Below are 17,018 nucleotides of genomic sequence, written 5' to 3' on the forward strand. Positions count from 1 at the left end.
TTCTTTGCTGTCCTCTTTACCTCCCTTATCCCCCAACCCTTCTCTGTGTCTCTCTCCTCAGGAACAAAGAACTTGAGGAAATCTGTGATTGTCCAAAATCATCTGCATTGGGAAGAGGTGGGGAGGGAGAACTGGGGAGGCTAACAACAACAACAACAAAAAAACTCTAAAAACTCACAAAACCAGACAGTCAAACCAGGGTAGTGTTGAATTGTTTCTTTCCCTCCCCTTTAATTTTGTAGTAGGTTTCCTGCTATCCTTTTGCTGATTTATTATCTGGTGCCTTTCTATTTTTATTTCTCTCCCCAATCTAACTATTTTTTTTATTTCTCTATTCATCTGTTTGAAGCTCTCTGAGTAGCTGCCTTCACCTCTATGGTTTTAAGTTTGTGTCTGCCCAGCCTCTTCCCTCACTGTGACTTGGTGTCATCCTGTCTATGATGGGAATGTTGCCATGGGTGTGGTGTGGTGATGTGTTTTGGTTGTTGGGTGGCATGTAAGCTTGGATATTTCCATAGTTCTAGCTCTTTTTCTTTTCTAAAGCAGTGGCATGTGCTTCTCTGATAACAGCCCTCCACTGCAGCAGTGTATTCCTCATGGTCCTGCTCATCTAGTCTCCTATTCTCTAAAGAGCAGCAGCCTTAGATTTTCTCCATAGATCTTGCTGTTAGGAACCAGGTGACACTAAGCTGCAAAGTATTTTTCTTTTAAATCCCATCGTACTGTTTCAAGGTCAGAGTTGGCTCTGCTGACAGATAGTTTGATGACTGACTGTTGGCACAGTGGTCAGTGCCACACTACCATCCCAGAGGCTGGCAACCCCAGAAGTAGTTTGGAAGCCATTCATACTGGCCTTTTCTTGTCTCTTGAAAAAAGAAAAAGAGGAAACTAAATTCTAGCCCTGTTCCTCTGAGTGGTAAGAGTGAGGGGAGCAGTTTACTCAGAACCCTTCTCTTCATCTGTAGTAGCAGGTACAAGTGAGACATCAGACACAGGAGCTTTTGTGGCCTTCTCTTTCTGAATAGTGTTTCCTGCTTTAATGGTGGGAAGGAGAGGGAGGGAGAAGCTACCACAGAGCCAGTGCTTCTGGCCAGGAGTTCTAGCCCACATCTGTCCCAATTGTAATTGAGGAAGCATTCTCCATTTAATGGAAAGATCCTCTGGGCTTTTCACCTTCTTTTCAGGGATTCAATAAGAGCCCCTAGAGCCAATTCTGGTTTAAAGAACTGATCGATTTAGAGAGATTAAATAAAAACAGTAAAATGCATTTATGAGGATATTGGTAATAACACAGGAGGTCGTCTGAAATGGGCCTTGGATCTATATACTTCTGTGGAAACTAGCAAGTTAGTTGTCCTTTATAGCAACTCAGTAGATGCCTGTGAAGAGGACTTTGAGGAGAGGTAGCAGAGACTGCTGCAGTTGGCACTGTTGCATCAGAGAACCTGCTTCTGGAAAGGGAAAAAGAAAACTTTGTTTATGTGAAAACGGGGAACATTAACCCAGTGCTTTTTCTTTTATTTAATGATTTTTTTTTTCCCTTTGCACGCCTCCTTCTCCTGCCCCCATTGCTCCTTTCCTTGTAAAAGCAGAGTTACCCAAATGGCCACAAAGGTCTGCAGAAGTTTGTAGGCATGGACTGGGCTGGGCATTTGGTTCTTGTACTTGTAGGAGCCTGACTCAAGTAGACTCATAGTTAAAAGGTCATGCCTTGGGGCTGAAAGAAGATGAGTCTTTGGGGTACCTGCCTCTCATTCTCGAGAGTATATAGCAGTCTCCCAGTTTACTTAGAAATAAGTTTCCTAACTTAAGGGTGTCTGCATGTGGTTGAACCAAACCTTGGCTAGTTTAGATTCTCCCCAGACTTCCCTATCAATCAGTTAATCCTAGTTAATTGATTTAGAGCGCCAATCTTCTTCATTTTTTAAACACCCTGAATTCCACTCTAATTGGACTGTTTTATGATTTCAGCATCCTCAATGATATTTGTCTCCAAGGGGAAGTTGAAATTTTCTAAGGATGACCTCCTGGCAGTAGGAGAAGTATGCCCAGTTTGTAGGTTCTCTCTCTGTCCATAGCATGTTCTACATATGAATGGTGACTAGGGTAAGGGTCTCTGAACCAGTGCTTCTAAATAGGAATAAGTGGCAGGTAAGAATTTTGAGCCTCTCCTAAATGTTCATCTCTCTTGGACTGTCATGAGTAATGCTTGACCACCAATATTTGGTCAGAAATAAAAGCCCCACCTTCATCCTGGTGCAGAATGCAGTTGTGGCACTGTGAGCAAAGAACTTGGTCTAGTACCGGTTTCCATATATAGTGATTATAGGAGGGAGGTTATGCCACCCCACAACCCTCCTATGGTGCAGAATCATATTTAAACCTGTTAAAATTATCGACTTGCTCCCTGCTGACTCTCTCCTGGATCTTTAACACCTAAGGGAAAATGTGCTTTCCTTTGCCTTCTGAGAATTCATGGCAGAAAGTTCACCAGGTTGCTTTCATCAACTTCTTAATCTCCCTGAGCTGCAGTGGTCATTTGCATCACCACAGGTAAGAGTAGCATTTACTTTGGCCTCCTTATAATTTAACCATCTTGAAGCTCTTGGCCTCAAAGTTTACCTTTTCTCAGTGCAGTCTGAGAGGAAGAACCAGAAGACGAGTCCCAAATGGGACAGAAAATAAAATTGGATAATAAAAATTCAGTAAAAAACTAAAAGTGTGTTTGGGTTTTAATGTTGCCTTTATATTTTTTAATTTCTGTGGAGTACTGGTTCTCTTTATCTCTTTTGTTTTTGCTTGGTTTTGATTTTCCTGGAATTGTGATGCTTTCTGCTGATGGTGTATGTGCGCCTTCCATTGCAGGGTTTGCAGCTGTTCTGCTCGACTTAAGGCCCAGGGATTTGGCTTCTGTCCAGTGTGTTTTGGAAACCATGGGACACCACTGCGCTAATGTGTTTACATGCATCTGCTTCTGTCTTAGTGGCTGCTATGCCTCCATTATCTGTACATAGAGACCCTGTTTGGTGTTACCGATAAGGACCAATGCTGATTGGAAGATAACCACTATCTTTTTGCCAAAGTTGGAAAATAATAAGAACCGATTTACTTGAGCAAACTTGAGGATTTGCTTTATTTATCACAAGTTTCTTTGACAATATGAGCTCTACAGTCAGAAATGTTACATTGATTAGGAGGTGCTTGGGCATTACACTTTTCAAGTGTCCCATGACTTCTCCATCCTCTCCCCCTTCCTGCAAAATGAACAAAGCTTGGTTCAAGTGAAGAGAGAGAGTTTTGTCTTTAAGAATTATAGAGTCAGCACTATACGTGTATAAAATGGTGTCAGGGAGCTGCTAGAGAGTTGTAGACAGGAAGTAGCCAGGTGCAGGAAAATGGAAAGTTAGTCAAGGATTTCTAGGAAATAATTGGGAAAAAAAGAGCAAATACCTCTGATTGTGGATTGGAAAAGATTTTAACTTTACTGGAGAATGATCGACCTAAAGTAGAAAAAGAACTAACCTTGGGAAATGATTAAAAATAAGAACAAGAAAAGACAGCAAATAGACTTCTTGACTTTAATATAGTGATGGAATTCAAAGTGCTTTAAAGATGAACCTTTCAGGAATGGTATTGATACAGTGTGCCTTAAAATATTTCTGCTCAATGTATTATAACATTTGACACAGGTTATTTTTGTAGATACTAGATGAGTGATCCCAGGTTATGTAAGCCCAGGTAGAACCCAAAGATGAAGTATATAACTTTCTCTAGGGTGGAAAGTGTTATGGGGGTACTTTTGGCTTGGAGGGGGAGGGATAAAGAATTTGGTCAGATGTGTTTTCTAGGCCCAGCTTTGTCACTAATAATAATTATGGCCTTGCACAAGTCATTTTACCTTTCTAGCTCTTAAAGACTGGGATTCATTGAATCCTAAGAGCCTTTCAGCTCTAAAATTCTAGGAGCCCATAATACCAGCATATACTACATTCTAGTTATGATTATCTTAGATTGAAAAATATTTTAAAGTGCAATTCTGAAAATATTTTGTCTTTGAAGTAAAATATGGGCTGGAGAGAAGAACTGATGGTTCCTTAGGAATTTTCTCTCGGCAAAATTTGGAAAATGCAATAGACTTTCAGTAGGAAATTTGCCTTTAAGATATATATTGTCTTTTTCTGCATAGTTAATGGCCATGGCTGGTTTGCCATAGATTTCAGATTTAAATGTGGGAAAAGCCATACATGTATTACCTAATTACAACTATTACTGTTTCAAGGCCTAGTGACGCCATAGGAAGTTTATTAGTTATCTAAATGATACTGCCTTTGTCTTCAGAATTGCAAGGTGGAGCCTGATTTTCTAATTGAAGCCGAATTGGTTGGTGGTTCTTATCTCAAAAAATGATGGTATTCAAATGCGTAAGTGAATTGTTGCCAGTACAAGCATCCATAATATTCCCATTCTTTTCACGTCTAGGCCAGCTGGTCTTCAGGCTGTTGTCTGCGCTAGTGATCATTTGCTTATAATCATTGTTTTTCCTTTATTGACTTCCTCCAAAGTGGTAAAGTGAAATTCCTCGTGTGGTCCTGTCTGCCCTCCCTCTTCTAGTCTCCCCAACCTACCCCGTCCTACTCTCAGGCCAGGGCTACGGAGAATGGAACTATGGCTTCCTATCATTGTGCACTCTTATTACAGAACCAAGGATTGTCACCAGTGAAGAAGTCATTATTCGAGAAAGCTCTCCGCCCTCTGTTACCCTGCAGTGTAACCTCACCTCCAACTCTCACACCCTTACATACAGCTACTGGACAAAGAATGGGGTAGAACTGACTGCCACTCGTAAGAATGCCAGCAACATGGAATACAGGTGAGAGGGACTAGCAGCTCCTGGGAAGATGAGAGGGTACGTGGTTGAATTTACTTCACATTCATAACCTGTAATTAAGCTATGTGGGAGAGCCATGAGAGATATGTATACATACATACATACATATATATATATATATATGGTCCTCGAGAGAGAGTCTAATCCAGAGTATATCTGGGGTGAGGCTAGAATTTCCAAGGATTTCCAAGTAATTTCTAATGAGCAACCAGGTTTGAGAGCCATAAAAGATCTCTTCATTATGATAACAGCAACTGAGGGCATTAGGAGTGATTTGCTTGAGGTAGTAATGCTAGTCAATAAAAAAGCCACAATTAGAATGCAGGTCTCTTGACTTAATCCAGTAGTTTGAGGAATCAGATTGAAATCTGATCTTGGATTCTTAGAGCAAGATCACCATAAGTATTCTTCCCACTGAGTAGATTTCCTAGTGAGTTAGCTTTTAGGAGTGTTTTATTATGACCATAACCTGATCAGGCCCAGTGTATATAGGGCTCATTAGTGATCTGGAAAAGGATGGTACCCTGTAATTACCCTTTGGTGAAAGGGGAATATTTGCTGGCTGAAGTTATCCAGCACCCAAAGATTTGGTATATTTTGAAATATTTAGAACACATGGCACCTCACCTTTGAGGATAGTTTGTTCCTAGTTGAAAAGGATCAGCTAATCCTATTTGGCAGGATGATGCAGTGCGACTAAAGAGTGCACTGGAGTGAGACCAGGAAAACCTTTGTACCCAGTGATAGCAAGGACATTCTGCAGTATTTTGCAGAATTGAGATCATTTCCTATCCCTTATTTAATTGACTCACATTAATTTGTGGATCCTCTTCCTCTTTTTTCAGGTAAGAAAATTGAGACTCAAAGAGTAATAACGCTTGACTCCTTTCAAGGCCACATACTGTGTCTAATAAGTTGCAGAACCAAGCCTAGGTTCCAGGTCTTCTGACTCTTTAGAATCTAGATCATTGAGGATTTCTGTTTGTTTTTCTATTGTACTATACCATTTTGTGGCAAGGTAGTTAATCTGTTTCCACTGTAGTTTCTTCTGATATAAAATTTGAAATATAGCCTGAGATATGTCCTCATAGTTTGGAAAAGGTTAATTGAATAGTGATATTGGGTGGAATAAAAGGCATCTATTCTTGGTCTGTCCATTAGTTTTGCAAGTTTGTTTTTTTATAATACCTCTTCAAAGATACCAGGTATCCAATTGTATTTCTCTTGTCTTGCACTATGTTACCCCTAAAGCTTTGAGCTGTAACTTTATATAAAGTTTGAACCTGATTTTATAGAATGCCTCTTCTCTTTTCCTCAGCCTGTTTGAGGCTTTCCAGGGTGTTCTGCATTGTCACAAGTGTTTTGGGAAATCTGTAGAGTAACAACTCACATTTTGTAGAGTAACAGCTGAGGAGACCCTTGGGCCACCTCGTAAGTCAGCCATGGAGCCCGTCACAAACTGTGCTTGTGCTTAGCCTGCAGGGGACATTTTTGATTTGCTTCAGTTACTTCCCAGCAGCTAGTTGAAGGAAATGTTGTGGGGAGATTTTGAGCCCACTGGCATGGCCCCTAGTTTGGGAGTCGTCTTCTCAAGTTACTACAGTAAATCTAAACCCTGAAGATATTGCTGCTGCTTCTCCTCCTCCCCTTCCTAACTCTGGAACATTACTAAGAGCAACTGACTTGCCTCTGTTTTCTTGTTGGGAGCATATTGATGTAAGAAGAGTCATTTGTGTCAATTTGAGTAGACTGTTCACGGGTCATTTGTGTCAATTTGAGTAGACTGTTGACGGCTCCTCTTAGAATCTTATGCTGCCATGGGTATGCTGAGACAGTCCTGTGAGTGGGCTGTGTCTTTCCTCATCCATAGTCTCTTGTTTCTTTTTTGAGATGAACAGTAAGATGGATAAATGCGTTTAGCCAGTGTTTTGAGGTTAGGAGTTTTTCTCAGATGTTAACTAGTGCAGTGGAGATTTGGTCATCACAAGTATGTTTTAACTGTTCAGCAGAAAAGTAGGAGTGAAATAATATTTAATTTGGAAGCTGATGTTTCTCTGTTTACTGTAATTACACACTAGCCTTTCTGCACATGTTTGAGCTCGTGGTTTATGTAGGCCAGTGTGCAGTTAGCTGATAAGAAGCTGACTTTCAGGTCCAAGAAAGCTTGTTTAGGATCACCCTTTAGAATTCAGAAGTACTGTTCTCATCACACACACTTTTCACAGTCCTTCCTTTCACTCTGCTTAACTTGGTCTGGATCTGTGCATAGTTGTTCACTCTTGTTTGTGTTCACTCATTTTTCTACTATATTCCAAGCATTGGGGTATGTGCTGGGTATAGAATTGTGCACCAAATTAACAATGCCTGTCCACATAGAACTTGGTCTATTGAGGAAACAGACATTCATCAAGCAATCACATAAATAATTAGACATTGTGATAAGTGCTGTGAAGGGTTACAGTGTAGTATGAGAGAATGTCAGGGAGAGGGATGTCATTTAGATTGGGGGTGGGAGGAAATGACATGTAAGCCAAGACTGATGGAAAAGGAGTTAGGGAGATGAAGAATAATGGGACGAGCCTTCTATAGAACAGAACATCTTTTGTCAGAGTTTTGAGCTAGGAACAAGTTCAGCAGGTGGATGGGGAAAAACTGAAAAGAGACCTGCAGGGCTAGAAAGTGGCTGAGATGACACTCGGGAAGGGCCAGATCATGCACGGCCCTGGAGTTCTAGCTGTACCTAAGAGTTGAGCTGCATCTCTGTGGCTGATGCTCTGATGGCAGATTCCCCCCACCCCCAACTGATCCTATTCTGTTATTAGATTTACAGAAAAGCATGCTACTAAAATACAGGGTAGGAAGAACAGTACCACTAAAACAAACTCTTCAGTAAAGTGCAGAAAAAGATGCTTTCTTTCTGCTCTTATTTATTTGACTGGAACCACAAGGTGAGCAAGAACTTTTTGGTGATGGGCCCATCCTTTGTATCTAAGTGTAGATTTTAGTACTTTGTACAACTCTTTTGGTTACTTTTTTTGTAATGTATTTCTCCAATAGACTGAAATATCTTAAGGTTAGGGACCATCTCTGTATTCCTGGCACCTAGTAGGGAGTAAGTCATTAATACACAGAGAGAGGTTTTTGCTTATAGTTAGAAGGAAGTGAGTTGCATGCAGGGGCACAATTCGGAGAGCAGGGTCCCTGGTTGCCCCTGATTCTCCTTTTGTTGTGTATTTTGACTGTTCCCAGCTTCCTCACTTTATTTTTCTTCTCATCTCTGCAGGATCAATAAGCCGAGAGCTGAGGATTCAGGCGAATACCACTGTGTATATCAGTTTCTCAGTGCTCCTAAAGCAAATGCCACCATTGAAGTAAAAGGTACAACCCAACAGAGGCTGCGGCGTAAGCCTCTCACTCTCCTTCTGAGACACTATCTTGGCTTGGGCTTCCAGTCTTCAGGCTTTTCTTGTTTTCATTATGGGAGGCAGTATGTAATGTTATGGTTAGGACTGAAGGCTCAGGAGCCCAACTGCCTGGGTTTAAATCCAAACCCCATCATCTAGCTGTATGACTGTGGCAAGTTATTTAACTTCTCTATGCTTCTGTTTTCATCTTTTGTAAAACCTACCACATGGCACATGGGTTGGTTAGAGGGAATAAATAAGTTGAAGTTGCTGTTTTTGTAGTTCAAAAAATACTTCAGTGTTGGCAGCTTCATATGGTTCATCCTTAGGTAAAGTTCTTAGAATAGTGCCTTTTAAGTATTATTGTGTAGTTATCTCCAGTGTGCCAGTTAAGTTCTCCAATGAACTTAAACTATTTGTAGGTAATTCATTAGAATTTTAAAAGAACCTCTGGGTGCATGGCATCTTAAAGATGAGATTGTAGTTGGAAGTTTCAAGGAAGGCCAATAGAACTGTAAGAGTTAGAGCTAACTAACATTTAACCCAACTTGCCTGTATTATTTCAAAGAAGCAACTGAGACCCAGAAAAGTGAAAACCATTGGCTCTCTTGTCCTACCATCAGTTTGTGACAACGCTATGATAGCATGGAACTTAAGTCTTGACTCCCATCACCACGTTTTTCCATTTTATAAAATGACCATGGAGAGGCAGGGCTACTGTTCGAGGTCAGACTGAAGAGATGAGGGTGTTTTCCAGGCCTTTTCATTTTTGCTTAGAAAGGACACAAACTTGTTGTCTAAATCTATAGGGTGATTTCTAGAAACTGGAAGGATAAATTTAGGAAACGGGAATGGCCTATATATAGCAGGTATTAAGATTTTCCTTAATTTATAGCAGGTATTCAGATTTTCCTTAAAATATTTGGAAGACTAAAAATTTGGACTCAAAAAAAAAAAAAAGCTTGGACATAGTGAAAGTTTCTATTACATGGTGTTACTAAATGAAAGTAGTGTCTTGGTGACACTTGCCCTGACTTGTGTCCTTGTTGACGTAAGGATGGGTAGTGCCTCTAGCAGCTAAGATTGAATTCTAAATGCCTGCAGGGATTGAGTCACAGTGGCTTGGTTACAGCTCACGCAAACCAGAGAACCTAGGATTTGATTAACTCTGTGGTTTTTCTTCCAGAGATCTGGGTTTATCTCTGTTTTTAAAGAATGCCATATTTGTTCAGCATAGGATGAAGGTATGAGAAAACATTTTCTCTAAACCAGCCAAGGGCCCTTCCCCACCCAGATGAGCTGAGCTACATGAGTAGATATTTGACTCCTCCGTATGAGAGTTAAAGCCCTGCAACATTCCAGACTGAGCCTTTGGCACAAAGTTCAAGTGCAGAGGAAACAGATTAGGACAGGTGAGGGAGGGAAAGTGGTGTGTCTAGTTAATCAAGCTCTCCAAGCCTAAAGAATAAATTACATACAATTGCAAGTCCTGACTAACTCTGATCATATTGATTAGGAGTTAATGATTTCTGTGCAGCATTTCAAGAGTGGAGAGGGGTTATTTTTCCATTGGTTGGCTGCTTGAGAAGGTGGGGTTCAGGTGCCCCAGAGGCATCTTTCCTCACATTCTCTTTGGCAGGGAAGTGGTCTGGAAGCTTCAGGCAGGAGTGTCTTCTGAGGAAGTTACAGCATACACAGTATCTCACCATAGCGAAGGCATGTACTGTGCTCTATTGCATTTGTACTGTACAATAGTCCTGTGAGGAGGATTGGGCAGGTGGTGTTAAACATCCTAATTTTAAAGAAGTAGACCTTAAGAGAATTCTGTTTTTGTATAATGCTAAAACATATTCTGTAACTAGCTTGGGCAGGTATGTTAATCTGTCAAGAAAATGCATATGGAATTCTAGTTATCCTCTCTTCCTACTCTCCCCTGACACCTGGATAGAAAACAGCTGAACACTTAATGTCTTTCGGGTTAGGGATAGTTTGGTCTGATAAAGCCTGAACATTTGACTTTTCTTGTGTAAATTTAAAAAGGTTTTCCATAGACCCAGGATCATATTCGAAACTAGCTCCTGATTGTGGTTGGGGTAGAAAATTGCCTTGAATTTAGACCAGTGTGTGTGTTATTCCCAAAGCATTTTCATGTAAACTCTTATTTTTTTTTTCCTCAGCTCCACTAGGGTGGGATAAGAGACAAGTTATCTTTTTATAGCTATAATGATTTATAAAAACCCTACTAAGTAATAGGCAAGAGGTGGTGGCACTCAAGAACAGAGAAGTTCAGGGGATTTTCAGGAAACGTAAGTGACCTCTGCCGAAAGGAGACTCATAATCTTCATTTGTGGTTTTAACTAAATTGGCACTTAAGGGCAATATAATTCAGCCCATTACTCTACACTCAGACCCCTTCTTCCCCATCTGGCTTTCCCTGCAGTTGAGAACTTCCCAAGGTGTTTGTTTGGCCTCAGCCCTGTGGGGAGTTAAGGACTTAGACTAGCCAGGGACAAGGCATTGTGTGTCACATGACCAAATCTTGAGTTACTTGTTATGTACAAAAGAAAAGGCTGAAGGAACCACAGGGAGGGACACATATTTGGAAACAGACCTGAGGTGGCAGTGCTTTTCCACCCTAATCTGTAGATCCCTGTTGAGAAAGGAATTTTGGGGATGATTGTATATACATGTAGTAGGGAAGGCCTTGGAGAAGGCAATGGCACCCCACTCCAGTGCTCTTGCCTGGAAAATCCCATGGACGGAGGAGCCTGGTAGGCTGCAGTCCATGGGGTCGCGAAGAGTCAGACACGACTGAGCGACTTCACTTTCACATTTCACTTTCGTGCACTGGAGAAGGAAATGGCAACCCACTCCAGTGTTCTTGCCTGGAGAATCCCAGGGATGGTGTCGCACAGAGTCGGACACGACTGAAGTGACTTAGCAGCAGCAGCAGCAGCAGGGAAGGCCTTGCACCTGAAGTAGGGTTTGTTCTTTCTCTTTTTTCAAAGGACAAGCATGAGGCACAGTGTAAACAAGAAGATACTATTACTGTTGAGGATTACATTTCTTAGGTATTTGGCAGGTGACCCGAGCAGATGCTGGGGGAGGAAGATGGAGCAGGGCTGGCCAGGGGGAGAGGGAACAGTGATAACTAGACCTTGTAGGACCTCTGTCCCATAAACAGCCTCTCTTGGGATCGTCTTCCTTTTTGAGCCTTTCGACTCCTCAGAGTCTTGTGTCTTCCAGAGACTCCACGCCTTACCCATACAGCATTTGTGAATGAATAGATGTTGAATTTTCTGTCCCTGAAAATTTTCAGCTTTTCTAGCCCTTGCTCCCTCTCTTTTCATCTTACTTGCTTTTCTAAAACTAAAAAATGTGCTCATAAAAGCAAGTTAAAATTTTCTATGTAGTTTACAAAGTTGAAAAAACACTTCTCATGACTCCCAGACCCTATCCTCACCCTTTAATCATTTTTATTAATCCAACAAACAATGAGTTTGAGTTTTATTGCTGTTTTTGGAAAAGGATTTTGGTGGTCTTCAAATCCTCTGCAACAGACATGCCATCACCTCTTGTGAAAGGTCCATCCCAGCACTGAGAAGGTTTGGGTCTGGTGTCTTATTAAGCCCATCATTCTGTCTTGCTGCTCGTTGGGCATTTTAAATGAGTTCAATCTTTTGGTGACAATGAGAGCCAAGATTGATCTTGTTTTACTTGTCCCTACTCATTAGCTTTCTTTCTGTTTGAATATTATGACTAAATGTTAGGGCTTCTGTGAGTGACCTTGTCCTGACTCCCTGCTTCTTACTTCGTTGCATGGACTTATGACTGATACATCAACGTTCAAACTGGTTGAGGCAGACTGTATGGTGATGGTGACAAATATCATTATTAAGAGTAGTAATACATCTCTCACATTTGTACAGCACTTTCCGCATGCAGAGTGTTTTTGTGCTCATTTATTTGTTTGATGGGCAGCTAGTTTGACAGGTGAAGATGCTTTGAGGTTGTGTCATGGTTAAGTTAAAGCTGATGTCAAAGCCGGTTGTCTCAGAATTGCCCTGACTTGAAAAGTCTGAAAGCAGAGCTGCTTGAACATTTTGGACATCAACCACAGCCATACCTGTTCCTTCTTTTCCTATCTTCAGGGTGCTGCCCTCACCTACTTCATTGTTACAAGAATAAGAACAGCTAACGTTACTGCTTGCTTACTGTGTGTTAGGCACTGTGCCAAGTACATTACTTGTGTGGCTCCTCTCTTGTAGTCTTCACAGCACTCTGAGGTAAATGCCATTATTCTCTCTACTTTCCAGGTGAGAAAATTGAGGCTCAAGGGCATTGAATGACGTGCTCAGTGTGACAGAGTCCACCAGTGGAGCCAGCGTCCTCACTCAAGCACCCTTGTGCCACAGCACATATTCCTAAGCACTACGCCACACTGCTGTGTTCAGAACATATTAAATAACAATGTAAAGGAGTTGACTGAGAGAAGAAATGGGTTCTAATCCTGACCCTGCTGTTAAAAACTTGCCATGATCCTGACTAGTCACATTCCTTTGTTGGGCCTCAGACTCTCCAAGTATACGATGAAGTAGGCTGAGATAGATGATCTTGAAGGTTCTATAAGGCTCTAAAGGTCTGTGGTTTCCTTATATGGACACAGATGAGAGGCTGGGTTAGTGAAGGAAGTGATTTTTAAGCTTCTTTTCCTAATAGTAGTGACTGTCAAGTTCTTAACCTTGAGACTGTCACCTCAGTGCCCCCTGTACTTTGAAACATTCATCTCCCTGTCTCAGACACTCCCTCTAATCCCCTCAGACACTGATGCCAGGAAAGGTGTCAGAGCAGCGGTTCTCAAACTTGATTTTAAGGTATATGAAATGTGCCCTAGGCATCAGGCTTATTAAAAGCACTCCAGATGAGTATAGTGTCTTAGTGGAGACTTCAGTGCCCCCTGCCCAGTGGTTTCACCTGCAGGAAAAGAAAAGGCCTCATCCGTGGAAGGCAGCACTAGTCCCAGACTGCTCTAGTCCTCACATCAGTGGTGAATCTACTCTGTATAATTACTGAGCCAAAAAGCCAACATCTTTCTTGCTTCTGTCTTGGCCGTCTTGTATTGCTTCTTGGGCTTGGCCCTTGGCTAGCAGTATATCTTAACTCTCCGTCTACCTTCAGCCAAACTTATATTTTTGCCTATAGAAAATTTGTCTCTGGGATTTGATAGGTTGCCTGAAGGAAGCAGAGAGACCATCTCTACATTATCAGTGTGTTATATGATGAGACACTGTACAGTATCTTTTAAGGGTGGAGTTTCTTTGAAAATTAGTTGCACGATTATGAATTTGCTTTGAAAAATGAGCAGCGCAGGTAAGGGGCCCCATACCTTGATCCCTATCTCAGCTCTGTTGTGTTAACTTTATTTAACCTTCAGTTCAGTTCAGTTGCTCAGTCGTGTCCAACTCTTTGCGACCCCGTGGACTACAGCACGCCAGGTTTCCCCGTTCATTACCAACTCCCGGAGCTCACTCAAACTCATGTCCATTAAGTCGGTGATGCCATCCATTCATCTCATCCTCTGTTGTTCCCTTCTCCTCCTGCCTTCAATCTTTCCCAGCATCAGGGTCTTTTTCGACGAGTCAGTTCTTCACTTCAACTAAAAATACCTCCATTGCCTAAGCTGACACTCTGTACATCCACCAGCCTAGCAGAGAAGCTGGATGTTTTTCTCTAAGTGCCTGCAGCTTAGGCAGCAGAAGGTCCTGAGGAACATGCCTTTGTCCTCAGCCAAAGGCCCAGATAATGAGATCGGGTCAGGTATCGGTGGGCAACCCAAGACTTGGAGAGGGCCACATGGTGGGCCCAGTGTTGCATTCATCAGGACCCTAGAAGGGTCCATCCAATAATTCATGGGATTTAGAGTATGTAGCTAATAAGGCCAGATCATGAGTTAATTTCCAAGTGGGTCTGTGATCTCTTTTAAAGATCTTTACTACTTCTTTGCTACCTCATCTGTGCCTTCCTGAGAAGGTAAAGGGAAGTAAGCAGTATTTACTCTGTTCAACTCCTCAGACCTACCTGCAGACCAACAGGACCTGTTTAAGTAGCTCCTTATTAAATGGCAAGCCCATATAAGGCAAGGTACCATAATCAGTATAAATAGGCCATTATTCAATATAATTTGTCAGTATCTGACATAAGTAAACTTTATTAGAGCTATAAACGAGAGTCCTGTTTATATCAGCAAACAGGGAGAAGACATAATATTCAGCATCTCTTTGATTTCTTAGAACTCAAACACCTGCCTTAGCCTAAACTTTCCCTGACTGAAAATGAAATTTAAATATTTATTTTTGACACTGGGCTCCAAGAGTGTGCTAGATTAATAGAGAGATGTAAATTAATCCTCATAAGACCTCTGTGAATTGTGAGTATTTTATTCCCATTTTACAGAAGTAAATACTGAAACTCAAAGGATTTTAAATGACCCACCTTGGGTTACTCAGTGAGTAATAGAGTCTCAGTAGAGCCAAATTTCTCTGCTTGAAGTCCAAGATGCTTTACATTATAATATATGAAGTACAGTAGTTAAATTATAGCAGATAGATCAGTCCCTCCTCTGGTCTAGAGTGTTCTAATACATCTGCAAGCAAAGATAACATTTGGGCAGTTTGCTTTGCAGTTACCAGTAATGCATGTTGTATATTTTTATTGTTTGTGGACTCTGTTCTAGTTTGGTTTATTTCCCTTTCTGTTTGGTAAAGAACAAAGAACATGGCCTCTGGAATCAGAAATTCCTGAACTTGGATTTTGGCTTTACCTTTTATTAGCAGTATAATTTTAGTTCTTAAAAACTTTACCAAACTTGAGTTTTCTAATCTATAAAAATGGGGTAATATCTGCATCATTGGGTGATTATATTAATCTGTTGCTGCATAATAAGTTATCCCCAAAATCAGTGGCTTAAAACAACAAATACTACCTCACTGTTTCTGTGGGTCAGGAATTCTGGAGCAGGTTAGTGGGGTGCTTCTGACTCAGGGTCTCTCAGGTTGTTGGCTGGGGCTGGAGGATCTGTTTCCTAGATGACTGCCTCAGTGACTGTGCAGAAGGCCTTAATTCCTCACTTTGTGGGCCTCTCCATGGCCTGTTTGAGTGTCTTCCTAGTATGGCAGCTAACCTCCCCCAGAGTGTGTGATTGGGAGAAAGAGAGAAACAGCATATGCATGCACAGAAAGCCACTTTGTATTTTGTAAACTAGTTTCCAAAGTTGTACGCCTTTTTATATATATACATACATACAGAAAAAACATTTTATAAATACGTGTATGTATAACATATGCTATATTTTATTCTTTAGAATCAGGTCACTAAGTCCAGCCCACACTCAAGGGGAGGGAAATTGGGCTCCACCTCATGAAGGGAAGAATATCAAATAATTTGTGGATTATTTAAAAGGTAGCCTCTGTGCCCTAAGAGTCCCCTTCTTTGACCACTGCTGACGTGTTCTGAGAGTTCAGTTACCTTTCTTGCTGTTAGTCTGCCATCTAGCTCAGCTGGTGGGGCAAGAACAGGTTTTCTGATTGAGCAGCTCCCCTAAAGAACAGAGAGAAGTGACCTACTTCATTGACGCAAAGGCTGAAGTGATAGTTGTTATAATCATTCCTTATAAGGGTAAAGTGATGTAACCTGCGTTAATTTCCTGTCTGCCTAGTATACTAGTGATACTTCCACCAATCCAAGGGTGAATAATCAGGGCATTTTCTTTTGAGTACATTAGGAAGAGGGGATATTATTCCTAAGCTTCACTCAGTATTCTTTGCCGAGTTGAGAAAGCAGCAGTAGATCTAACCATGAAAACTTGTAGGCTTTACTATGTAAACATGGCCAACAAAGGGTGGGGGTGGGGCGGGGGGGGCGCAATAAGTTCCTGTTGTCTCTGCATCTAATAGCCTTTTAGGCACCTTCCTGTCTGTAAATAGAAGCCTCCATAGAAACTGGAGTAGATGAATGAAAGGAGGGTGTGGTGTTTTCAACCTGAGCACCGAGGTAGGTAGGACTGAAAGACCAAAACCCAGGTCTTGGTCTTCAAGAGTAGTAGCTTTTTAGAGACTGTATAGCCATAAACCAACTCAGGTTTTAGTCTTCTAAGTGGTTCTTATGTATAATCTTGGGGATGAGTCTCCAAGGCAAAATCTGATGTTGCTGAATTCACAGCACTACTGGAATTAGTCAAGTAACTGAAAGTGAAAGTCACTCAATCGTGACCGACTCTTTGTGACCCCATGGACTATTGAGTCCATGAAATTCTCCAGGCCAAACTACAGAGTGGGTAGCCTATCCTTTCTCCAGTGACTCTTCCTGACCCAGGAGTCGAATTGGGGTCTGCTGCATTGCAGGCGGATTGTTTATCAACTGACCTAACAGGGAAGCACTTAACTGGGCCAGAGTAAATAGAGTTGAGTATTCTCTGTGGGGCAAAGGAGAATGAAAGTGGGAAAAAAACATCACATGTAAGCCAATTTCTGAAAGTTATATCTCAACCATTTCCCTGAGCTCTGGACTTGATATTCAACTGCCTACTTGACAACTTTACTTGGATGTTAAATTAAGTCCTAAACTTAACATTTCCTAAACTTTGAACTCCTGGTTTTTTATTACCATCATTGCTTTATCCCTAAGCAAAACAAAATAAAACAAACCAACGACAAAAAAAATAGCCATGC

The 17,018-nt window shown here is 41.4% G+C and overlaps 1 protein-coding gene across 6 annotated transcripts in view; it reads left to right on the forward strand.

Annotated features, from left to right (window-relative positions):
* The window catches only part of NPTN (neuroplastin), a 67,138-nt gene that overhangs the window by 31,815 nt on the left and 18,305 nt on the right, over positions 1–17,018 (forward strand). For all 6 annotated transcript variants that reach the window (XM_043919660.1, XM_043919662.1, XM_043919659.1 and 3 more), the window contains 2 exons: positions 4,699–4,870; positions 8,172–8,266. In XM_043919660.1, coding sequence (XP_043775595.1) covers positions 4,699–4,870; positions 8,172–8,266 — 267 coding nt within the window. The remainder of the gene's footprint in view (positions 1–4,698; positions 4,871–8,171; positions 8,267–17,018) is intronic.

Source organism: Cervus elaphus, chromosome 12 (assembly GCF_910594005.1).
Source record: "Cervus elaphus chromosome 12, mCerEla1.1, whole genome shotgun sequence".
Lineage (NCBI taxonomy): Eukaryota > Metazoa > Chordata > Mammalia > Artiodactyla > Cervidae > Cervus > Cervus elaphus.